This window comes from Equus quagga, chromosome 14, assembly GCF_021613505.1.
Source record: "Equus quagga isolate Etosha38 chromosome 14, UCLA_HA_Equagga_1.0, whole genome shotgun sequence".
NCBI lineage: Eukaryota > Metazoa > Chordata > Mammalia > Perissodactyla > Equidae > Equus > Equus quagga.
Window position 1 is genome coordinate 54,585,342 of NC_060280.1, and position 26,706 is coordinate 54,612,047.

Below are 26,706 nucleotides of genomic sequence, written 5' to 3' on the forward strand. Positions count from 1 at the left end.
TCTCTGGGAACAACCAGAAGTTGGCCGAGAGCATGGCCTTGCCTGACACATTGATTTCAGATGTCTAGACTCTAGAACTTCAAGAGAATGCATTTCTGTTTGAAGCCTCCCACTTTGTGATACTCTGTTACAGAAGCCTAGAAAAGGAACGCAGGCGTTATTGGTTCCATTTTGCATATGAGAAAACAGTCGCAGAGCGATGAATGACTTGGTTAGGTGAATGAGGAGCTACCTCAGCCTCAGGGGTTTATAATGTAAAGTAGAGCAGAGACTAAATGAGTTAGATCAGAAGCCAAAAATTGGTGACCCACAGACTCCAGGTGAGCACAGATGTGTTTCCTTTTACCTTTAGAGATGTGATTTCTTTTGGCACTATTTATCAGAAGTTAAAAATTGTGAGATTTAAATTAAATTTTGGATTACAGGCCTCTCTTGCCTGAATTTTCACATGACAACAATTACCCAGAACCGAGTCCATGATGATACATTCATTCATTCATATACGTTCCTGTTTTCCCTGTCACCACATAAGCTGATTTACTTAATTTATGTTTCTGGCCAAACCTATGGGGTATTCACATTTGTGGTTTCTGCTGGCCAGACTTTGGACTTAGCCATTCTTAATAATATCAACACTTTGCCCTGGTGTAACGATTGACATAATAATTATCCAAGTCAAGTCTCAATTTCCCTACCTGTAAACTACCTGCCTCGGAGAAGTTGTTGGATTAAATTTAATGCTTGAAAACCAATATCACTTGTTGAATAGTATGCATCGAATGAAGTTAATTATTACCTTAATATAATCCTTCAGGTATCTATAATGCTAGTAGAATATGAGAGGTGTCATAAAAGAAAAGTTTCATAAGAGAAAAACAGCATGTTCCTAGAAAGAGTTCAAAAGAGTGAACAATTACATCCATTTCAAGGACAGAGAGAGGGACATGGAGATTATATTCATTAAAAAAAAAATTAAGGCACAAGTAGTGTAACATGAGTTTCATAAGCAATGTAGTATGTGATGTTAATTTGCACCATGAACCTGAGAAAATCGTGAGCATCACATGCCACAGCCCTTTAGCCCACGTGATTTGAATGCTGCTATGGTGAAAAGTTCCCTGATGTGGCCAGTGTCTTACATCAAGCTGCTGTGCCTCAGGTTCTTTCTGCTTTCCTGCTTGGAAATGATCACCAATGAACTGAGGTCTGCTCAGCTGTGAGCATGCGCACCCAAGAATTCGGGTGCAGGTAAAGGCCTGCCCCTGGGGGCCTTCAACCCATGGAGCACAGAAGCAGTTGATAAATGTTTCCCAATTTCCCATCTTCTAGTAAGGTAGTCTATGCAGTTCCAGAGGTTCCCCCAGGAAGATTGAAATCCGGTTGCTCAGATCAGTGCTGAATTCATTAATGCAACATTTCAAGTGATTTTCTCCCTTTCATCTCCCTTCCCCGCTCCTTCACTGCTGTTTCCTGGGAACCCCAACCAAATAAGCTACCTGCATGCAAGCCTCTGTCTCTGCTTTCAGGGACATGTAAATTAAGATAATAGAGATCACCATCCTCATCGCTGTCATCACCATCATCGTCATCTTTACTGAGCACTTTCTGTGTGGAAAGCACTATGCTTAATTTTCTACATATATCATCCCATGTAATCCTTGCTGCACAAAGATTGGTAGTATTGACTCTCCTCACAGATAAAATTCTGCAGTTAAGATTAATTACACATATAATCACACGTTTGATAAGAATGAGGCAAAGGTGGCTTTGAATATATATCCAGATTAGTTTAAGTCCCAACGCCCAATCTAAACAGAGGACTAGATTCATTTATTTTCAATAGCCCATGCATCTCATATGACCTTCTTACCTGAGCTTTTAAAGCCTTGACACTATGTTCCCAATATGTCTTATCAGACTTATCTCCCACTGCTCTCCACAATATTCCTTCACTAACTTTGGGAAAAGCAAGCTGCTGAACAATCTCTAAAGCATTTGTCTTACCTTCCTAGTCATACTACAAGCTTTTTGTTTTTTGAGTTTTGTTTTGTTTTTGTCTGAGGGATCTTTATATATTCCTTGGTGATTCTCCTGCTCCTCCTTGAAGAGATCATTAAATAAGAGGTAAACTGCATGTGGCAGGGATGTGTAGGCTTATTTTCTCTTCATAAGTGGAATCTGAGATAGCACAGGGAGGAATACATAAGATAAGATGCAAAAGTCATTGTAAAAACTAAGGCACTCATTTCAGCGGTCTAAACTGCTTCACTTAGGTCTGCATAGTGCCTAGCCTCTGCTCCTTCCACTTCTGGATTTATTGAAGTCTGGATGTTGGTGACCTCAACTAATAAAAACTGTCTAGAAAAGTACTTCCTTGAGAGTGAAGGGAAAAAAGCAAGAGAATTCTCCTCCCATGGGCTTTGTTAATGGCATCACCTGGGTCCTGTAAAGAGGTAATCCCAGGTATTCTAGTGACTTCTTTGCCCATACATGTTTTTCACGGAGCAGATTGTTTCTATTGCTCACTAGTCACTGAACAGAATGTAGAAAATGTTGGTGAAATCATCTTCATATTTTCTTTTACTCTCATAGTCTCCTTTCTTCTCTATCATTATCCCCCTTACTGTTTCTTCCCCATTTCGCTCTCTCTCTTTCTTTCTCTCTCTCTTTTACACACACACGCACACACACACACACTCAAAATCCATGGCCCCACTCTCCCACAAAGAGTCAAGGCTATATTCTGCTTTTCCCGCAAAAAAAAAAAAAAGTGCTAATTTAGCACAATAGGCTTTGAAAACAGATGTAACAAACTCATTGTCTAGCAGTAAAATATCATATTTCCAAGCGACTCTGTCACTTGACAGCAAGATAAATGCAGCAAGAAGATAAGGTCCCAAGAGGCACTAAACACATTCTTTGATCTTCCTCACCTGCAATACCACTGGATGCAGTGAAAATGCTGGATGACAAGAGACATGCAAATTCTTTGTCCCCTGCACTAAAGCAACAGAGCACTCACTCAGCAATAGGCCCAAATGATGACGACCTTCAGTCTGTCCTTAAAATTGGGAGCAGTTCCAGGTGTCCTATATTTGGAAGATAGTATTGCAGCAAGAGTGGAGCATCCACTAGATCCCCGAGAGCTAAAGTTCATCCTTATTCCAGCAGTATTGGAATCAGCCAGACCGCATTAGAAATGCACAATCTCAGGTCCCACTCAGATCTGCTGAATCTGAGTTTGTATTTTAACAAGATCACCAGGTGGCTTATCTGTACATTTAAATTTGGGAACACTGCTCTAAATGCTTCTTCCTACTAATACCCCCTGAGATATTACAAGGTATAAACATAAGAATAATTACCAACAGTAATTTAAGGTTCTGGGCAGGCAGCAAAAGACTTTGACACTGAAGTTGTATCTTGAAAAGATTCCAGAGCCACTGAATTTGGATTCAGCTGAAGTGCAGCTTATTCATTAATGCAAAATGAACATTTTTGTACAGTAAATGTACCTTAAATTAGGAAATCCCACCTTTAATCTCAAGGTTCCACTTACCCACTTCCTCATGGATAATTGTATTACACGTCAAAGAAATCAAAAGACAAAGAGTTAATTTGTTTTATGTTTTATGGCAATACAGCAAGAAATAACATAAACTTGGGGGGACTGGCAAGTTTGCTTCTAGTACAGAAGGCTGGACTGTCTGTCCTTTCTTGCAGAAAAGAGGGATAAAGGAATGTTTGGCAAAAGATACCTTAAGCCATTTCCTGAAGTAACAACAGCTTCATCGTGTACAGTATTAGTCTCCAATCACCAAATGTCTCTTTTTTGTTCAAGAATGGTAAGAAATTGTAAAGAGACATTTGCAGCAACATGATCCTCAAATGACTAGGAATGGTCAACAAATTGACGTAAGTGGTAACAGCTGTTCTGCTGGAATGATAATTTCTGTGATTGAGTGATTGATGACAGATACTAGGAGTCAAAAATTAGGTGTCTTAGTAATTATGATACTGAGTTATTTTCAGAGCATAAATTTTAAGGGTGTTGGTGACTAAAAATTAAATAAAATGTATGAACGTTTCCAAGATACAATGACTATTATTGATATGAATACAGGAATTGTTGACTGAAACCGTTGTGCATATTCAAAAAGATTTTGACCACAGAGAGTGTTGGCTGTTAGTGTGAGAAATTGAAGAAGTATCTGAACAGTAAGTTAGTGCATGAAGTAAGATTTCAACTGCCTGTGGTCCGCAATAGAAGAACGAATTTGAATAGGGAAATTATCAAACCACTGTCAATATTAGATATATCCTTGGATACCTCATGATGATTTCAGATCAGAGTTAAGATATTTATGCATTCCGTTGATCAAAGACCTGGTTCCTCTGTGGTTGGCAATCTCTGCTGAATCAGGATCTGATCATTCCCACTGCTAGATAACAATGTGTGTGGGCTTGTCACATGAGTATGAATGAATAAATAACTATTTGAAAGTATTGCCCTTTTCATTACAGGAAACATCCTTGCTTTGATGTGTTTTAAAAAAACTGATATCAGGAGAACACAAGAAAACAAAATCAGTTAAATGTAATCATCACCATAATACTAGCGGTACATTAGGACCCAATTTACCTTAAAGTGCATCTTCTACTGTAGTCTTTTATATAAGTTGTCAACGACAGCTATTGATACCACAAAGCCTTTCTGAGATCTCCAGAAGCCAGTTAAAAAGTCATAAAATCCCAGGGAAGCACAAAGCTGAGAACAACTGCATTGAAACAAGTAAGGAAAGCTGTTGCATTTCAGTGTGATAGCCCTTTCCCCAAGCCGGCACAACTCAGCATGATAGGCAGAAAACACCCAACCTGAAGCTTCTTGCTCAGGAGGGAAAGAGAAGAGCGGAATGTACATCTAATATCATGGCTTTTTGGGAGTTGTTCAAGGTAGGGGTTTCTGTCTCACCTGATTCAGAGCACTGATAGGAAAGCAGCAAACTTGGAATGCTTTAGGGCCACTGAAAAGAAAGAAGAACTCAGGTTGTTTGTTGCAGCACCACAGAACCTGCAGTACTGCAGACAGACACCAGAGCGAGGAAGATATTATGAACTCTTGAAAAAGAGATTGGCAAACCCCTCTCATTGGAGAATGAAATATTCAGCCAATGACTCAAGAGGACCACTCTATAGCTATTTGGAGTGCTTTCTCTGTATATCTCCCTCACCTCCGGAATTCAATCCTTCACATTTCAGCTGCCTCAACATCCCTGAATTCTGATCTCTGTTTCCTGACTCAATGAGACTGCCACATTTTGCTTGTTATCCCTTCCTGCACTGTATACCAGAAATTTTGTTTTGGCATAAAACCATGAATGGCAGAGGCATAATTTTAGGGTTTACCTTATTTGTTTCTCTTCTCTTAGTAAAAGCGGTCCTGCACTTCCTGTTGTCCAATATATGAAAATAGCTGTACCAAATTCTTTGCGTACTTTTTGAAATATTTATGGCAGAAAGATAATGATAATATCAGTTACTAGTCCATGGCCAAAAGACAAAATTTTCTTTTTGATGGATATTAGAAGAAGGCAAGAATAAAACAATAAATAAAAAATATTGTGTAGTCCATTTGAGCACAAACTATTACCCCACTCTGTCCCCTGGTATTGTCGATTTCTTGATTTGCTAACATCATCTGTAGGTACTTATTAATTTTAATTGCCTGGAAAGAGGTAAAAATGTCTGGTCATTGTTTGTCTTTCAAGTGAAGGCATCTGGGCTTTAACACCTGGTTCTTCAAATGATCGTTGAACCTGAAAATAAAAAGAAAGTTTTGAGTCCTGCCCCTTGTTCAGAAATAGAGCCCATCGCACCATTGGCCAACATGAGGATGATCAGGACTGAGGACTTTTGTAGATAAGTGAGGGAAGAATAGCTATAACAACCTAAAAAGTGATCAAGCCCTTAATTATGCTGACAATTCCTGACTGACATCTGTAACTTGATACCCTAAGTCAGAGCCTAAACCTTACCTTCAAATAAATTCCCACTGAGTTCAAGACCCCAGTGTTATGGGCTGAATTATGTTCCCCCAAAATCTGTACACTGGTGCATCGAAGCCACTAACCCTAGTACCTCAGATTGTGGATATATTTGGACATAGGACCTTTCAAAAGGTGGGTAGGTTAAAATGAGGCAATTAGAGGGCACCCTAATCCAGTCTGACTGGTGCGTGTTTGGGCACAAGGAGAGACATCAGGAACGTGAGTGCACGGAGAAAAGCTCATGTGAGGACACAGTGAGGAGGCCAACTGAAAGCCAAGGAGAAAGGCCTCAGAAGAAACCACCCTCCTGACACCTTGATCTTAGACTTCCAGCCTCCGGAACTGTGAGAAATCAATTTCTATTATTTAAGCCACTAAGTCTGTGGTAGTTTATTATGACAACAAATTCAACACCCACCAACCTCAATTATTCCATTAACTCTATTTCTGATCTCCAGATTTGAAAAAGAAGAGCTTTATTGAAGTAAAATTGACATAAACTGCACATATTCAAAGTGAACAATTTCATGAGTTTTGACATATACGGATACTGGTAAACCATCGTCACAATTAATGTAATAAACATGTCTATCATCTTCAGAAGTTTTCTCACAACCTTTTGTAATTTCTCCTTTCCAAACTGTGCCCCCAATTCCCAAGCAAATAATGATGTGCTTTCTGTCAATACAGGTGACATTGTATTTTCTAGAATTTCATATAAACAAAATCATTCATTAGGTATAGTTTTTTAATCTCACCTTTTTCATTCAGCCTAATTATGTTGAGATTTACCCATGAAGTTATATGCATCAATAGTTGATTCCTTTTTATGGCTGAGCAATGTTCCACTCTATGGTTACACCATTATTTGTCCTTTTAATTGTTCCATTTAGTTGGTTTCCAGTTTTGAGCTATTACAAATATAGCTGTTATGAATACTCATGTTAAAGTATTTTTATGACCACATACTTTCATTTCTCTGGGGTAAATGTCTAGAACAGGAATAGTTGGGTCATGTGGTGGGTGTGTGACTACCTATTGAAGAGCCTTTTGAAGTATTTTCCAAAGTGGATGGGTTATTTCACATTCTCAGCAGCACTGTATGAGTGTTTCAGTTCCCCCCTAAACATCCCAACTTTTAGTGTGCTCAGTCTTTTTAATTTTATCCATTCTAAAAGGTGTTCATTGTTAATCATTTCAGTTTTAATTTGCTTTTTCCTCATGACTTATGAACATCTTTACATGTACTACTTTGCCATGAGTTTGTGTGTGTGTGTGAAATGTCTGTTCAAATTTTTTGTGATTGTTTTAGTTTTATTTTTCCCATATTTGAGTATTGAGACTTCTTTGTTTTTCATATATTATGAATAAAAGTTTTATATATTATAAAGCTTTACATGTCATGAATAAAAGTTATTTTTATATTATGAAAAAAAATCAGACACTTTCTTCCAATCTGTATTGTCTCTTTAATTTCCTAAATATGTCTTTAGAAGAAGAGACAACCTTATTTTTGATGTCAAATTTATCATTTTTTAATAGATCATGCTTTTGGCTTCATGGCTAATAATTGCATAACCCAAGGTCGCAAAAAATTCTCTCCTAATTTTCATTCTAGGAGATTTATAATTGTAGGTTTTATATTTAGGTCTCAGGTACATTTGGGGTTAATTTTTGCATATGGTTCTTGAGTGAATAGGTGTTCACTATTTTTACATATGGATATCCAATTGTCCTTGTACCATTTGTTAAAAACACCCTATTCACCGCTGAATTGCTTTCATAATTTTGCCAAAAGTTAGTTGTCCATGCATGCTTGAGTCTATTTCTGGACGCTAATTTTTTTTCCCAAAAATTTTATTGTAAATATTTTTCCAATCATACAGAAAATTTGAAAAAAAGCAGTAAAATGAACACTAGTATGGTCAGTTCAAATTATTAACATTTTCCTATATTTGCTTTATCTCTATTTCTTTCTTCAAGTTTTTCCTGTGTAACCCCACCTCCCTACCATTGTGTAGACAGTCACCAGCTTTCAGTGCTTAAAGACTTGCTGTGTGCCAGAACCTCTACTGGGGCATTAGTGCGTAATATTTCATTAAATCCATATCTCAGTCCTACCAGAAAGATGCTACCCTTATTCCCATTTTTACAAAAGAGACTTAGGCATAGAGATGTCTCATTTCCAATCCTAGGGGGTAATTATTCAGTCTTTTGCCATTAAATATCATATTAGTTGCAGTGTTTTCATAGATATTCTTCATCACTACAAGAAAATTCTCCTTCCAGGTGTCTGAGAGTCTTTTACAACAAAGGGAATTTGGATTTTGTCAAATGTTTGTTCTGTGTCTATTGAAATGGTCATGTGGATTTTCTTTTTTTCTTTCTTATTTTTTCTTTATTTTTCTCTCTCTCTTTCTCTTTTGTTTCTTTCTCTCTTTCATTTATGAAAATAAGGAATTATAGTGATTAACTTTTCAAATGTTATGTCAACCTTACATTCCTGGGGTAAATCATACCTGGTCATGAGGTATTTTGCTTTCTATATATTGTTAGATTTGCCTGCTAAAATTTTGTTAGGAATTTTGTATCTACATGCAGGAGGAATATTTGTATTTTCCCACTCTTATAATGTCTTTATCCAGTATTGTTAGCAGCAAAATGCTGGTCCCTTAAAACCGTTTTTGAAATATTTCCTACTTCTTAATTATCTGGATGAATGTGTATAGAATTGATATTATATCTTCTTTAAATGTTTGGTAGAATTCACAACTGAAGCCGTCTGGGCCTGGAGTTTTCCTTGTGGGAATGTTTTCAAGTACAAGTTTTATCTGTCTAATTTATATAGGGCTGTTCTGGTTATTTGCTCATTCTTGACTGAGATTTCATAGTTTGTGTATTTCAAGGAATGTATCCATTTCATATAAGTTGTAGCAATTATTTGCATAATGTTATTCATTATATTCCCTTATCTTTTTACTATCTGTAGAATCACAATGACGTCAGTTTTTCTTGTTCATTCTTGATAATAGTTTTCACCACTTTTTTTCTTATTGTCTGTTTACTTCTATCAATTTTGTTAATTTTCTAGAAGAATCATCTTTTGATTCCACTTATTTTCTCTACTGTTTCTATATTTTCCAGTTTATTAATCTCCATTCTTACCTCTGTTATTTCCTTTTTTTCTTATTCTTCTTTTCATTTGCTCTTCTTTTTCTAGTGTTGTAAGATGGAAAATGAAGTCATTGATTTGAGACATTTCTTGTTTACTAATTTCATCATTTGGGGTTAAAATTCTTTCTACATAGTTCTTTAGCAGTATCTCATAGTTTTTGAAGTGTTGTATTTAATTGGCATTCAGTTAAAATTGATTTCTAATTTCCATTTTAATTTCTCCTTTGATCCATGTGTTTTTTAGAAGTAGATTATTAAATATTTGGATTTTCTACAGACTTTCTTATTATTGATTTCTAATTTGATTCCATTTTGGCTGGAACATACTCTGTATGACTGAAATCATTTTAAACTTATTAAAACTTGTTTTGTGGTTCAAAATATGTTTTATTTTGGTAAACATTTCATGTGCACTTGGAAAGATTATGTATTCTACTATTGTCAATTGGAGTGCTGTATACACACCATTGGCTCAAGTTGTTTAGTTATGCTGTTCATATCTTCTCTGTCTTTCATTTTTTGTGCCCTTGTTCTATCAAATATTGAGAGAGTGGTAATGAAATCCCTGACTCTAGCCATGGATTTGTCTATTTCTCTCTGCAGTTCTATCCATTTTTGGTTCCTACATATTAAAACTGCTAAGTGCCTAAATATTTCGAATTTATATGTCCTTCCCATTAGTTGATCCCATAATCCTTATACACAGTTTTATTCCTCCTAATATTCTCTGATATGACATTTATTTTATCCGACTCTAATAACCTATTCTAGTTTATTGTTGATTAGTGTTAGTGTGGTATACACTTTTTCTATCATTTTACATTTAAAATATTTGTCTCATTATATGTAAAGTGTGTTTGATATAGAGAGCAAGTCTTGTTTTTTTAATGCAATCTCGCAATGTCTAACATTTGATTTATGTATTGATACCATTTACATTTAATGTGATTATTTATAAAGTTAAGTTTAAATCTTTCACCTCACTAATTTTTAAAATTTGTATTATTTGTTCTTTTTTTCCCTTTCCAGTTTTTCTGCTTTCCCTTGGATTAAGTATTGTTGTGACTTTGTTTTATGTCTTTTGTTGGCTTCTTAGCTATAATTCCTTATTTTGTTCTTTTAGTAGTTAATTCAGGTTTTATAGTATAAACTTTCACTTATCACAGTCTCACCTTGTGTTGTTATTTTTGTTACACCATCAATTTTCCTTTAAAGAGTGTCTTTAAAAAGAAAAATATATGTATATATATATTTGTCCATGTGCTTACCATTCCCAGTACTTCCATTCCTTCCCGTAGATCTATATTTCCATATGTTACCATTTTCCTTCTATGTAACTGACTTTTGTTAACATTTCTTATAGCGCTCGTTTGCCAGTGATAGAATATTTCAGCTTTGTATGGCGGAAAATGTCGCTACTTTATCTTTGTCTTTAAAAAATATTTTTATGGGGTTGGCCCTGTGGTATAGTGGTTAAGTTCGGTTCTCTCTGCTTTGGCAGCATGGGTTCACAGGTTTGGATCCCATGCACAGATCTACAGCACTCAGCAGTCATGCTGGGGTGATGACCCACATGCAAAATAGGGGAAGATCAGCACAGATGTTAGCTCAGGGCTAATTTTCCTCAAGTAAAAAGAAAAGGGAAGATTAGCAGCAGATGTTAGCTGAGGGCAAATCTTCCTCAGCAAAAGTGTATATATATTTTTTATGTTTTTCTGAACTTAGAATTTTAGAATCACCTTTTTTTTGTCTTTCACTATTGTTTTCTAGCATGAATTGTTTCTGATAATTAATCTGCTCCCATTCTTTACTTTGTTTCTTGCCATACTTTACTGTATGTAGTATGTCTCTTTTTTCTCTTTACTTTTAGGATTATCTTTTTATCAACAGTTTAGAGAAATTAGACCAAGATGGGCCTTAATGTATTTTTTAAGCTTTTTTCATACTTCAAGTTTGTTGCCCTTCTTAAATCTGTGGGTTTATAGTTTTTAATACATTTGGAAACATTTTGGCTGCTATTTCTTCAAATGTTATTTTGTTTCTTTCCCTGCAGGACACCATTTACATGTGTTAGGCTTTTTAAATTTGTCTCACAGCTCACTGGTGATTTTATTTTTTTTGTTGTATTTTTGTTGTTGCTCTCTGTGCTTCATCTTGTACAGTTTCTTCAAAATCATTATTTTTTTTCTTCTACAATATCTAATCTGCTTTAATTTCATCCAGTATATTTTCCAGCTCACATATTCTAGTTTTCATACGTCAAAATGCAATTTACATCTTTTTACATCTTCCATGACTCTACTTATCTATTTGAATGTATGGAATACTGTTACAATAACTGTTTATTGTCCTTTTTGCTTAATCCTAACATCTATGCCAGTTACAGATAAGTTTTGATTGATTGATTATTCTGCCAATTGTGGGTTTTATTTTCCTGATTCTTTGCATCCCTTGTATTTTTATTGGATATTATATATTTTGAATTTTATATTTTCAAGTTCTGGATATTTTTGTATGTATTTTTGTGCTTTGTTCTTGGATGCATTAAGTTACTTGGGAGCAGTTTGATCTTTCTGAGTCTTGCTTTTAGATCTATTGGAAAGGACTAGCAAATTGTTTATTTCAAGGTTCCTTATTCCCCACAACTTAGGCAAGACCCTTCTGAGTACTCTGCAGGCAAATTATGAGACTTTTCCAGTCTGGCTGGTGGCAGTAGACACTATTCCTGGGTCTATGTGCACCATACTGTTTCTCCTTCTAACCCCTTAGGGTAGTCTTTCCTCTAATTCAGTAGTTTCCTCACAGACGCTGAACAGTCTCTACTAAATTCTTGATGGGGACCCTCTGAAGGTCTCCAGAGTTCTCTCTCTCTGTAGCTTTCTCCTCTTTGACATTCTGTTCCATGAACTCTGACCACTTCACTCTTTCAGGATCGTCAGTTCTGCCTCCTCAACTTGAGGAGTCCACTGGATTCTGCCTCTCTGTACTGTGGCCTGAAAACTCTCTCAAAATCATAAGCTGAGGTCATCGCAGGGCTCAGACTTGTTTGTTTCTCATTTCTCAGGATCAATGTCCTTCATTGCCTAATGTCCAGGGTTTTGAAAACTATTGCTTCATATATTTTGTCTGTCTTGGTTTTTTTCTTGGTTTGTTTGTTTTAGACATAAGTGTAAATCTAGTCTCTGCTAGGCCATCTTGGCTAGAAGCAGGCGTCTCTGACCCCTGGATTTCAACCACAAGTTTTCACCTCAGGGTTTATGCACTGGAGACCCTAACCTAGGAGATTCTCTCTAATCCTCATCAAGACTTGTTCCTCTCAGTCCTCTGAGAATTCCATCCAAAATTCTTGTTCCTTAAGACCTTATCTCAGATTCTTTTTTCACTCATTACCCACTCCCTCCCATCTCTCTTCCATTAAACACTTTTTATTGACCAGTGAATACTTTTTATGCCAGTCAAAAATGCACACAAATTGCCCTATTCCACTAAACTTACACTTTACTGATAGCCATATCTAACATAGAACTTTTCCCTTATTCTCTCTCACAAAACTCTGTTGTTCATTTCCCTAAAAATTGGAAATGACATATTTTTGAATAATGTGATCTTTACTACCTATATCTCCTACTAGAATATTAGCTATGACATAAGAGACTCTGTCTGTTCATTTTTTACTGTTTTTATCTGCATCAGGAAGCCCTAGTTCTTATTTACAAAGGAAATCAAAAATATTTATCAAAAATAAATTTTTATACCACAATATTTTCTGTGATTCCAAATATTTAAGTAAATATTATTCCATACTACATCATCTCCACAGATTATAATTTTCTCTTCAAATATTCTGCACTCTGTATTTCTCGCTATCTCTTCCTTATCTCCCAAATTAATATTTTGAATACAGAGATGCAACATGTATTAACTTTCTTTACCTACCAGAGCCTAGTTCTTTGGAAATAATTAAAAAGCAAGGTGTGCCTCAGTGTGAATAATATTCTACCATTTGTGTAAAATATGCAGGTGGGTTATCACACACATTTGCTTTGGCTTGTATGAATGAATAAATAGCATAACATACAATGTGTTACTTACCCTCATAAATATTTCTGTTAGGTGACAGCACCAAGAATATTTTTGAACATAATTTATGAGTTGTGTAATGAAGAGAGAACCACGTGCACTTCTCCAAGAAACATTATCTGTGCATAAAAGGAAATGATAAATCTTGAGTTACAGCCTTCATCCTTTCAGAAAAGTCATAGATTGTAAATATTTCTAAACAGACTTAAGCAAGTAGGAAAAATAAAGACTGAGATCTCTGTACTTAGCTTTAAATACAAAGTAACATGGTGGATTTAGAGAGAAGCATAAAAGACATCATGTAAAAGTTATAGCACCACAGATCAGGGAATAGAGTTCTAGAATCACAGTTCTATGGTTCAAAATCTAAAATAGATATGTTTAAATTGATACTATCACATTTTCTAGCAAATGTTCTCTCACTTAATCTGGAAAATTTTCTCAAGGTGGAACAGCTACAAATTGATGGAACAGTTATTGAACCCATGTCTGTCTGGCTCAGAAGATGCTTCAATACCACAACATTGATGGCCCCTTTAGATAACAGGACAGTCAGCAGGTAACCCTGAAGGTGTTCTCTCTGAGTTAACAGTGGTTGGTTCAATTCCTAGATGAATCACCGAGAGACTGCTTTTGCTAAGGCTGTTACGTTCTGGTCTTTTAGCAGCCCATTTCTGGGCACAAAAGTCTACATGTTTCTGACTTTGGAATGGTTCAAGATTCTACATAATATAGGCTCTCTATTGTTTTTGTTGGTTTAGCCAAAATAACCTAAACTTCAGAATCAAGCTGACTTCGATTCATATCTGGCAAAATACTACCAGTGTTTATTCAGGCAATTTATATGATTATTGTAAGCTTTAGTTTCCTTATCTCTGTGAGTGAGATAATAGTGTTTACCTGACACAGATGTGCTAAAGATTAAATAAGAATATATATATACATATATAAAAAGTAAAATAAATAATACATATTAAGTAAAAATAAGCTTTTGCTTGAGCATTTTAGAAATTCTGTCTACTTTTGTCCGGGCTAGATAATACTATTCTCCCTATTATACTATCTTCTTTTTCAAGTTATATCACCTTAAACATGGTGGGTTTTGGAATAGATTCTCGAAAACTCTTTACTACCCCTACATTGTAATCTCGCTTTACCAAGTGCTATTGATTATTGGATAATCTTTTAACAATATTTCATATTTATATTTCTTATTTTCCAAACTAGAAAATATACTTTCTGCAAAGGAGCTCATGTCCCCTTTTTCTTTTTAAAATCTCAGCAGTAACAATGCTGTGACACACAGTAGACTCACTAAACCAATCCTGCTGTGTGCTTACTGGCTGACCCCTTACTCACAGGCCATGGCACACTGGCACCTGAGTGGATGGAAAGGTAGGAAGAGATTGGGTGACTATAAAGAAGCTATAAAACAAAGCTGCAGAAACTTGGATGAGCTCTCTATTCCTTTAAAAATGCCTTCCAAAGACGTTTAGCCTGTGTTCTTTCCTGGGATCATGGGCCAAATCATGCAGGTAGGCAAGCCTCATCTCCGCAAATCCTTGCCTACAAATGAAAACTACATACGTGGGGTTGAGGAGCAGAAAGCAACGAAATCTTTCTCCACGTGGGCCTTGCGAACACCATCATCCTGTACATCCTCTGGAGACTGTGCAGAGCTGTCTGCTGAGGCTGCTGGAGAGTCACTGACCCACAGTTCTCCACTGTTTGCTGAAGAAACACTGACTTGTTATGTTATTCACTGCTGAACCTATTTTACCAATCCTTTGACAGCTAAATAAACAGGATATTCTTTCACGAAGGTGTGCCAATTCACTGCATGCACGTCCACACACACGCACACACACACATGCATACAGAGTAAAGGCTTACAACTTTATTCACATCTAACAGGATGTAAATGAATAGCTACTCCCTTCTGAAGCTGGAAGGTACCTATTATTCAGAAGCATTAATGGTGCTAAAAACTACTATTGACTATTCCTAAGTGAAGTGAGCAGTTTGAGGTTTAATGATAGTAAGTTAACCCAGTGCAAAGTCAAGGAAGGGAGTATTTGCTCTATTCAACAACAGATGCAAGATTCAAAAACAGTCTTTTCATTCCCATTCCTTTCCCATTGCTGCTTCTACCTTCTAAGCCATCCCCCGAGGGATATAATTATGTTAAAGTTTGAAGTAAAATATTTATGCGAGAAAGCAATGCCATAATAATTTGGTTTTGGTTTATTGAGGTATAATTTACATACAGTAAAATTCACTCTTTTTAGGTGTAGAGTTTAACTAGTTTTGATAAATATATATGATCATGTAACTACCAGTGCAATCAAGACACAGAATAATCCTTCCATTCTCTGGAAGGATTGCCCCTGTCATTCATTGACATGATTTTGTCCCCTTACTTTTACATTTTTCCTAATGCCATGCAAATGGAATCATATAATCTGTAGACTTTGAGGTCTGGCTTCTTTCACTTACTTAGCATTGTATTAAATTTTGATCCCTCACTATCATGTGAAACACTTCTTGGGTCAAAGATCATAAAATTTTGATAAGCAAATGTTGAAATTAAAGTCATTTCATGCCACCACTTTAATAATTCTATGTAAAGTTTATTTAGAGTTAACAATATCATCATCACTTGCTATGGTTCACTGAGAGTAGATGGCAATTATATTTAACTTGTATACCAATTTCTCTATTATCACCCCTAACTATTTTTTCCAAAGACATTTATTCGGTATAATTGCACTAAAGTGAGGCACAAAGTCATTTTCACTAGATATAAAACACATAGTACAACCTTACATGACACGCATCTCCTTGTCCCTTGCACCCCATCAGAACTTACCACCTCTGCAGGCCTGGATGATGATGACCTTGGGTTTATCCTTAAGATAGGAGCAGTTTCGATTGTTGAAAATCTGGAATATGGTGTCATAAGATAGCACATCTGGCTTTTCATCACTGTGCATAGTCCCACAGATTCTATCCAGGATGCCATGAGACATTAACACCAAGAATGTGCTATCCGAGGACTCACGCTCTGGGCGGGTGGCAAATGTCCTTAGCACCAACTCCATGGCCTGAAAGAGAGTAAATCTTTAAACACCAGATCATGATACCAACCTTTTCTACCAGTGATGCTTTGAGCAATACAAAGAATAGATGGAAAGTGCCTGGCACTTTACAGTGTCCAATATATAGAATGTTCTCAGAAATGGCCATTGTTATTTTGTTGTGGCTTCTGTTAATGTCATAATTACTACAATAATTCTGACAAGTATTTCACAATATACATAATATTTATCATTGTAACCATTCATAACTGTACAATTCAGTGGCATTAAATACATTTAAAGTGTTCTATATACATCACCACTATCTATACCCAAACTTTTTCATCATCCCCAACAAAACCTCTGTATCCATTAAACAATAACTCCTCCTATCCCCTTCTCCTAACCCTTGGTAAACTCTATCCTACTTTCTTTCTCTATGAATTTGCATATTCTAGCTACATCATGTAAGTGGAATCATACAATAGTTGTCGTTCTTTTTCTGACATTTCATTAAACATAATATTTTCAAAACCCATTCATGTCCTAGCATATATCAAAACTTCATTCCACTTTATGGCTGAATAATATTCCATTTTATGTATGTATATACGATATTTTGTTTATCCATTCCTTTGTTGATAAACACTTTAATTGTTTCCACTTTTTAGCTATTGTGAATAATGCTGCCATGAACATTGGTGTACAAATATCTTTTCAAATCCCTTTCAATTCTTTTGGATATATACCTAGCAGTGGAACTGGTGGGTTGTATAGTAGTATAACATTTTTAGAAACAGCCAAACTGTTTTCTACACTGGCTGCACCATTTTACATTCCCACCAGCAATGCACAGGGTTCCAATTTCCCCACACATTTGCCAATACTTTTTATTTTTCATATGTATGTTTCTTTCTAGTAGCCTACCTAGTAGGTGTGAAGTGGTGTCTTATTGTTCTTTTGATTTGAACTTCCCTAGTAACTAATAATACTGAGCATCTTTCTATGTGCTTATTGACCTTTTGTATATCTTCTTTGGAGAAATAACTATTCAAATCCTTTGCCCACTTTTGAGCTGGGTTGTTTATATTCCATTGTTGTTGTTGAGCTTTGAAAGTCTTATATCTATTAGAAATATTAGTCCTTTATCAGATGTAAGATTTGCAATCATTTTCTACCATCCTTTAGATTGTCTTTTCACTTTATTGATTGTTTTCTTCAAAGCATAAAAGTTCTTAATTTTGATAAAGTCAAGTTTATCTATTTTTTTCAACTATTGACTATTCTTTTGATGACATCCATGAAGTTGTTTCCAAATCCAATGTTATGAAGATTTTCTCCAAAGTTTTCTTCTAATAGTTTTCTAGTTTTAGCTTTTAAGTTTATATCTTTGATTCATTTTGAGTTAGTTTTACACATGGTGTAAGGCAAGGGTCCAAGTTTATTCTTTTGCATGTGGATATCCAGTTTTCCCAGCACCATTTGTTGAAAGACTGTCTTTTCCCCTTTGAATAGCCTTGACATCCTTGTCAAAAAACAATTAACCATACAAATGAGGGTTTATTTCTGGCTACTCCATTCTATTCCATTCATCTATATGTCTGTCCTCATGCCAGTACCACATTGTTCTAACTACTGTAGTTTTATAGTATATTTCAAAGTTGGGAGGTATGAGTCCTTCTATCTTATTTTTCTTTTCTAAGATGGCTTTGACTATTGGGGCCCATTGCAATTCCATATGAATCTGAGGATTGGCTTTTCCGTTTCTAAAACAACAAAGGCCTATGGAATTCTTATAGGAATTATGTTGCATCTCTTTGGGGAACATCAGCATCTTAACAATAGTAAGTCATGAAAATAGGTTGAGTTGCCACTTATTTAGATCTTCCTTAATTTCTTTCAGCAACACTTTGTAGTTTTTAGTATATAAGTCTTTTAACTTCTTTGTTAGATTTATTCCTAAGTATTTAATCATTTTAGGTGCTATTGTAAATGAAATTGCTTTTCTAATTTTCTTTTCATATGTTTATTGCTGGTGTATAGAAACAAGACAAATTTTTCTATATTGATCTTGTACCCTGAAACTTTGCTGAATTCATTTATTTGTTCTAGCAGATTTCTTGTAATTCTCTAATATTTTCTATATATAGGATATGTCACCCGTGAATGGAGATAATTTTACCCCTCTATTTACAATTTAGATGTCTTTTATCCATTTTTGTTGTCCAACAGGTCTGGCTAGAACTTCTATTACAATGTTGAATAGTAGCAGTGAAAGTGGGTACCCTTGTATTGTTCCTCATCTCAGTGGGAAAGCTTTCAGTCTTGCACTATTGAGTGTAATGTTAGCTGTGGGTTTTTCATAAATAGCTTTTATCATTCTAAGGAATTTTCTCTTTATTTCTAGTTTTCTGGGAGTTCTCATTATGAAAGAATGTTTGACCTTGTCATATGTCATTTTCTGTACCAACTAAGATTATCATGTCTTTTTACTGCTTCATTCAATTCTATTAATATGATGTAATACATTGATTGATTTTCTTAAGTTGAATCACTCTTACATTCTTGGGACAAATCCCACTTGACCAGGGTAAATATCCTTTTAATATTCTGTTGGATTCCATTTAATAATATTTTGTTGAGGATTTTCACATCTATATTCACAAGGGATATTGCTCTGTAATTTTCTATTTTATAATGCCTTTGTCTAACTTTAGTATCAGTGCAATTCTGGCCCTACAGAATACATTAGGAAGTGTTCCTTCCTCTTCAACTTTTTCAAAGACTTTGAGAAAGATTAGTATTAATTCTTCAAATGTTCGGTGGAATTCACCAATGAAGACCTCTGGTCCAGGACTTTTCTTTGCCCTAATTCAATCTCCTTACTAATTCAATCTCTTTACTATTCCAAATTTATTCTGAATTTGTGTATCTTTATGATTTAGTCTTATTAGTTTGTGTGTTTCTAAGAATTTGTCTATTTCACCCATGTTATCTAATTTGTTGGTGTACAATTGTTCATAATACTCCCTTATAATCCTTTTTTATCCCTGTAGGAACAGAACTAATATCTCTAATGTCATTTTTACTTTATTTATTTGCATCTTCTTTATTTCTTTTTCTTTGTCAGTTTAGCCAGAATTTTGTTAACTTTGTTGATCTTTTCAAAGAACCAAGTTTTGGTTTCATCGCTATTCTTTCTTGCTTTTCTATCCTTTTCAGTTCCAGAATTTCTTTTTGCTTCCATTTCATTGTTTTTCTTTATTGACATTCTCGTTTTGTTAATATATCTTATTCCTGTCTTTGCTTATGTCTTCCTTTAGCTTTTTGGGCATTTTTAAGACAGTTGTTTTAAGTCTTATCTAATAAATCTGCCACCTGGGCTCCCTCAGGGATAATTTCTTTCCATTCATTTTTCTCCCTTTAAATGACCTGTGCTTTCCCATTTCTTCATATGCCTTGTGATTTTTTGTTAAAAACTGGATATTGGAGTTTTATAATGTTATAATTCTGGAAGTCACTTTCTCACCTTGTTCCAAGGTTTGCAATTGCTGTTGTTGTTATCATTGTTTTAGTGTATCTCTGTACCAAAGATTAGCCTAAGGTGAAAGCTTGGTCTTCTCAGGTTTTTGTGAACCTGAGCACAGGTTTCTAAGTTCTCCAGTATTTGTGGTTGTTTTTGAATGTCCAAAAATACCTGGCGCACCTACTTTAAATCTCCTGGAAGCCACTTCAGTCCATGGGGACGGAAACAACAGCATCCAGTTTCTGTGCCCACCCTTCAGTAATCCAAAACAGCTCTCAAGGATATGACACCATCAGAATACAGAACCCTGATATTTGAAGGCCAAAGTCCTTATTGTCCACTCTGGATCCATCAAGTGACACCATAAATGCAGGTTGCTGGCCCCGCAGCTGCCTGCCACAGGACTTGGGGGTGATGGATGTGTAGGAACCACTGTGCTGACAGCTGAAATTGACTGAAATTAACTGCAATTTACCAGCTGAGCTGTTCTCTAGAAACTGCAAGTGTTCAAATAAACTTGGGAATTTGAAAACAGTCAATTTAGACTGTTTCTGTCAGTACAGTTGTTCTCCAGGAAGAGAGAGAGATGGATTCTTGGCATTTCCTACTCCTCTATATTCACTGACATCACTCTCCTGTGCTTGTTATTTTTTACTTCCAATCCCTAGATTCATTCCCTGCTCTTATCATCCCTGTTTTGTGGCTCTATGAATCACACCTGTTGGGCTCTCCTGTTAACAAGCTTCAAATTGTGTTTGGCTAATAGAAGGCACTAGCAGAAGATTGGAAGAAATCAGAGAGCAGTAGAAGAGAGGAGTTAGGATGTTCTACTTCTCCACATACCCACATACCCCAGTGTTGCCACAGTTCTCTCAGTGGCTGTGTCCTCTATGACTACAATGACTTCCGGGTGAACCCCTTCTCCAGCTGTCACCACACCACCACATTCTGGAACAAAAAGTTTGTGCATGTGTGTGTGTACATGTATGTGTGTGTGTGTGTGATTCCTAAGTAAAGTAAAGTGAGGGGCTTTTGTTTTAATAATAATAAAATGGCTAAAACAGTAATGGCAACACTGTGGCTGAAATATATATACACATGCAAACACATGTATATATATACATATACATGTAATGTACATATACACTGCTCAAAGGAAGTATAGATGATTATAGATACTAGCTTTAATCTTCCATTTTAAAGTTTAAAAAGGTGGCTTCTAGATAAATTAAATAAATAGCCCCAAATTACAAAGCTGGTTAGTCATTAGAGGTACATGGTAATGTAGGTTTATATATACTGTAGAGAGGAGGGACTCTTACCCTGGCTGTGAGGTTCTCTTCCACATGCACACTGTAGTCCAGGTCCTCAAGCAGCCCCTTCATCCCAATAATGTCATGGTTGAACCCATTACGCCTTGGGAAGTGGTCAAAATCTGTGTTACAGATGATGAGGGCTAGACGAGTGCGGTCCCCCTTCTTTCTTATTGGATAAATCTGTAGAACAAAGGCAAGTTAGATGCCTGGCATTTCTTCTTGCATATCCACAGCATAGTCAGAGTTACACTCTCAAGGATATGACAGCTATTTGTTTGGCTGCTAACTTTTGCCAGAACTGTTTCTTTATACTCTCCTGCTAATGGATAGTAGAAGGAGTTTCTGAAAGCAAGCAAAAGGAATGGGGAATGGGCTCTAACCCAACATATGATTAAAAGAGCAAAACCTGGGGCCAGCCCAGTGGCGTAGTTGTTGGGTTCACTCTGCCTTGGTGGCCTGGGGTTTGCAGGTTCGGATCTTGGGAGTGGGCCTGCACACCACTCATCAGGCCAAGCTGTGGTGGCATCCCACATACAAAATAGAGGAAGGTTGGCACATATGTTGGCTTAGGGGCAGTCTTCCTCAAGCAAAAAGAAGAAGATTGGCAAGAGATGTTAGCTTAGGGCCAATCTTCCTCACCAAAAAAAAAAGGAAAGCAAAACTCCAGAGTGGTGAACAAGAACAGATGTGGAACTTTTATTCAACGGTTTTGTGGAGGGCGTTAGAATATTTTCTCTCTTTCCTCTCCACTCTCTTTCATTTAGGCAAACCTCATGTAATACTCAAGATCCATCTCAAGTCTTCTCAACATTCAGGATATTTTCCACCTACTTCAGTCCAGGTTGATGGTAACTAAATCTTTATGTCCCTATAAGGGACATTACTTTTTATAACATCCACATATAAATATATATATATTATCATTTATATATAATGCATTGCAGCATTATTATTTCATTATTGCATATCTAATTTTCCTACTAGAATAAAATACTTACCTACAATTATCTTTTAACCCTTATAGTGTTTCAAGACATCATCACTAAAAAAGATTTATCACTCTCAGGACAGCTGCATATTTTATATCTAGGGAAACTCCACTTCTTTTTACTTCCCCATTCCATTCGTTGAGTATCTCACCATTCCAGCGTCCGTTTTGCGTATTTCCAGGAATTTTTCACGAGGACAAAGCTTGAGTTTGCCTATGGGTTCTGTGGATGCTGACTCTGTTCTTCTAGAAAGAGTTTCTGGAAAGGCTTTAAAAGACATGGAACAATTAGAATTGTGATACCTGGTATACTGGCTCTTTTGTTGGGCCCTATACCTTACATCACCCTAGAAACCATTACAGAGAAGGGCACTCATTCTCTTGAAGGATAGAAGAAAATTTTGTAAGAAGACATCTTAGCTTATAAGAGTTATAGTTTTGTCCAACATAGATGAATTGTGGCCAGGTCAGACAGACAGCCCCTTTGTGGCGAAAGTTATCTAGTTCCGAGATGTACCAAGATGCAGAAATGCATGCCTGTGACTCTTTGGGGAAGACTAGAAGGAAAGAGGTCTAACAAGATTCTATTGATCTGCCTCAATTCTTGGAACTCACTAAGAATCTCGTTTAAATCTAGTCTCTTATTTAGAAAGATTGGCGAGTCCCTGAGAATAACTAGAAGTGATTTTTGTTTTGTATAAGTACCTCCCTCTCTTCCCACATTATACATAGATACAGACATTCGACTCTTGTTTCTCCTTGATTTCTACATAAGGTTATTTTTAAAATCTGGGTTCTTGCTTCAGTTGAACAATGGAGGAGATGTTTTATTTGTTGTTGATGTTGTGGAGTGGCTGAGTAACAGGGCAGCATGAGGCCTGCTGTGGTGCTTGGGAGTGGTGAGGGTTGTTAGCTGTCCTTGCTGAAGACCCAGAGCTCAGAGCAGAGGTCAGTGTCCTGGAGCAAGTGTGTTGAGGACCATCAGGAGGGCAGATTCAGACGGGAGAATCTTGATGGACGTTTCTCCTCTGACTAGTCTTTAGTTTACTTTTGGGGAAATGATACCAAAAAGCCAAAAATGACCCCCTAAGAAGGAAAAAAGACTGGACAAAGGGGTCTTTTTCCTTTAATTACTATAAACATTGAGTGGAGTAAGAAAATAATCAAAATTAACAGTGTGCTTGGTGCAGAGTCACAAATAACAGGATTCCCATAGATGTCCAGTTTATCAGTTTAGCATCACTGAATAGAAAGACCTTCTTGTTCAAGAGTCGCTACCACTTAATAGTCACAAAGATGGATTTTGGAAAGAGACTTGAATCTTCCTTCTGCTACCTGGCAGCCATATGAACATAGATTACTTAATGTCTCTGTTCTTCAGTTTCCTTGACTGAAAGTGAGGACAAAAATAGTACCTTCCTCCTTAGATTTTTGTGAGGATTCAGTAAGCTAATATACAAGAAGTACTTAGAATAGCGCTTGCATATGTTAAGCTTTATAGAAGTGTTATCATTATTACTGTCTAGCTACTACAAACATAATGTGGACTCAGAAAACAATGGAATCAGAATTAGGTATTATGTACACATATATGGCTCACATTAAATCAGAAAATAGCAATGTTTCCTGGCTGCCATTGCTCCTGCAGACTGTGGTGAGTTGTTTCAGTCTAGATTTTAGTGCTATCTTTGATTCCTGGGATTACTGAAATCATCCTGGTGCTTTGTTATAGGCCTCTTTTTTGTTTTCTATCTCAGTGTGACCTCATTCAGTTCCATGATGCTAAACAGATAGCTCCCAACTTAATGTCTCCAGTTCTTCTGAGGTCCAGACTTATGTAATCAACTTTCTGCTTATCATCTACTCTTGGATATAATAAGCATCTCAAGATTAGTGCATCCAAACTCCTGATAGCCTCAACCATCTTAATTAACTTTTTCTCACATTTCTGCTTCTTAACAAATGACACCACTATCCATTCATTTGACCAAGCTGAAAACCTAGAGGTTGTTCCTTGATTCCACTATTTTCCTAATCTTCTACCTATTTCATCCCCCAGATCCATTCTACCAGCACTTACTATCCCCTCTTTTTGTGGTTTTCTTGCCCTGGACCTAGACTGGCTTTTGTCATTCATATAATAAGCATGACCTTAACTGACCACCTAATCCAGGTGGAACCTTCCAGTCATTTTCTATGCTAAGCTATCTCATTATCATATTTCAGTTTTCTTTATAGTTCTATAAATATCTACAAAAATTTTACTTATTTTTTACCTCTAATTGTCACCCCTTCCCCACTACAGTCTCAAATACATGTGAGTCTTATTTTAAAGTTACATATGCCCAAGGTCAAAAAGAGTCATTGGCAGTAGTTACTCAGAAGTTTTTGTTGAGAAAAATGAATGAATGAACTGGTCAGTTCAAGAAATTCAGGCTAAATTTTGAGCTAAATTTTTTCACAAACTGAGTGTCTCACTGGTAAGGTACGTCGAAGGACATCTAGGTCCTAGTATCAATTTAGTACAAGGCCCTTGAAATGAGACTGTGTTTTATTAGATAGAACATGGACAGTTGTGCAAAGTGGGATACAAGCTGAGCCTGGAGAGGTAGAATGTGTGCCAAGTTAAGAATTGTGGGCTTTGGCCTCATGAAAATGGAAGGGCACAGTGTTTCAAGTTATGGAAAGACATTTTATTGAGTACTCTATTTTGGACCCTACTACCCTGACTGTTGGCACTAGTATTTAGTTTCTTTCATGAGGCAAAAGCATTTGGATTTGGCACAATGAAGACTAGGAGAACGATTTCTAATTGTAAAAACAAAAAATAGGGAAAATAATGACACTGCTCATGCAGAAGAAATGGCATGTTAGTTACATCATTATTGAAAAACTTGAGTTATAAATTTTGGCAGGTGGGGAGACGTTGCCAGAGAAATGGCTTAAAAACCTGTCTAAATCTAATAAGTAGAGAGAAGAGGAGAGGAAAGTGCATCCAATTTCTCTTCAGGTGCCTTCATGACCCACAAAAGCCTACTGTCAATGACAAAGTAAAGGTCTTTGTCTTTCATTTCTTTGGGAAGATTAGAATAAAGTCTTTCAAGTTATTTCCATAGGATCGAATTACTACCCTCTAATATAAAGATACTTCAAACAAAGAGTAACATGTAGTGCAAACATGAAGCAGAAAACTGGGAGCATTTTGCAGGGACAAAGGAAAAGAGAACAGAGAGAGCAGTTTAGTATGATCTGTGGCACATGATTGCTATCCTGATGGTGAGTAGCTATGAGGTTAAGAGCTGATGAGTCATCTCTGATCTAACAAGTGAATAAGAAGGCAGAAATTCAGTAACAAGATACAAGGGCAAGTTGAGACATCCCTTAAACAGAATCAAGGAATCTTACCTGAAGAAAATTCCAACTTGTAAGCAAGGGTGGAATCTCTCTTGCAGATATAGTCAATAAATATTTGGCTAACACGGGACCCTTTGCAGATCACAAAGTCAATCAAGTCACGGGCCTTGGCTATAGTTGTAACATTTGTCTTTTTCACTATTTCAATCTCCTCTTGGTTCAGCACCTTTTCACTTAGTAAGTCATCCAGCAAGTTGTCAACTGTGTCCTCCGATACTGAGTTAACAAATATTTTCCTTTTTTCCTTTAGTCTCTTGTCTGTTGGCAGTATGGAAACATTGAGACTTATAAATATCTTACGAAATATCACTGTGTCACCTCAATACCCAGGATTCTTTTTTCTAGATTCTTTCTGTATTAGTTAGATGTCCCAAGGAATGACTAATTTACTATAGCTAAGATCTCTTCCATTCGTTCTAAGCCCATGGATGCCCACTCCCAGAATTCTAACCCAGCTAAGTTAAAATAAGACTGTACTTATCCAAACTATTCTCCTTGTTCTGCTTTGGTGGGTTACCAGGAGCCCGAGGAGCTCCACCTGTGCTATTGCTTTGATGAGTCTGTCCCGGGAAGTCAGAGTCAGTAATGGTCACAATTACGTCATTTTTAAGTCTCCTATTAGGGACAACAGCCCATGGTGATCCCCCACAAACTATACCGAGTCCAGTAGAAAAACTTGAAGTCAATACTGTCCCCTAAATATTCCCTCCGAAAGACACAATCTGATGAAAAAACAAACAAAGAAAACAAAACAAAAACTTTACCAGCCATGACCTCTGTGGTGCTCTTCTTACGACGCAGGATAAAAGTAAAGAAAAAAAAATGCTCAAAGTGATCAAGATCTTCCTGTTGGGCAAGGAATGTTTCCAAGGATCTTGTGACATAGCTATTGCATTGCTCATGTGGATGGCTGTGTATATCTATGCCTTTTTATATTTTTAAATGAGACTCTGTTTTTTACCTCTCTGGACTTCTTCTTATGAAAGAATCAGGTAGTATTCTATAGGTTGCCTTTTAAATTTTGTGATTCTTTCCTTTGCTGTGAAGAAGCTTTTTAGTTTGATGGAGTATTACTCAATTATTT

The 26,706-nt window shown here is 36.3% G+C and overlaps 1 protein-coding gene across 2 annotated transcripts; it reads right to left on the reverse strand.

Annotated features, from left to right (window-relative positions):
• Positions 1 to 3,639: 3,639 nt before the first annotated feature.
• On the reverse strand, positions 3,640 to 26,411 carry LOC124252428 (caspase-1-like). Of its 2 annotated transcripts, XM_046685926.1 has the most exons (9): positions 26,387 to 26,411; positions 25,614 to 25,880; positions 22,361 to 22,476; positions 21,227 to 21,400; positions 16,171 to 16,405; positions 14,889 to 15,032; positions 13,314 to 13,420; positions 9,213 to 9,263; positions 5,749 to 5,816 (listed from the first exon to the last, which is right to left on the reverse strand). In XM_046685926.1, the coding sequence occupies exons 1-8, from the start codon at positions 26,391 to 26,393 to the stop codon at positions 9,246 to 9,248; spliced, it is 1,068 nt and encodes a 355-aa protein (XP_046541882.1). In that variant the 5' UTR covers positions 26,394 to 26,411; the 3' UTR covers positions 5,749 to 5,816; positions 9,213 to 9,245. The 2 variants fall into 2 exon arrangements, with proteins under 2 accessions (XP_046541881.1, XP_046541882.1); XM_046685925.1 differs by lacking the exon at positions 9,213 to 9,263 and having other exon boundaries at positions 3,640 to 5,816.
• Positions 26,412 to 26,706: the final 295 nt, after the last annotated feature.

Coding starts and splice junctions, on each gene's coding strand:
- LOC124252428 (XM_046685925.1), bottom strand. Junction 21,401..22,360: donor GCAAAACGGACGCTGGAATG/GTGAGATACTCA, acceptor TTTGTTCTACAG/ATTTATCCAATAAGAAAGAA. Junction 15,033..16,170: donor CATCCAGGCCTGCAGAGGTG/GTAAGTTCTGAT, acceptor GTGTTTCTTCAG/CAAACAGTGGAGAACTGTGG.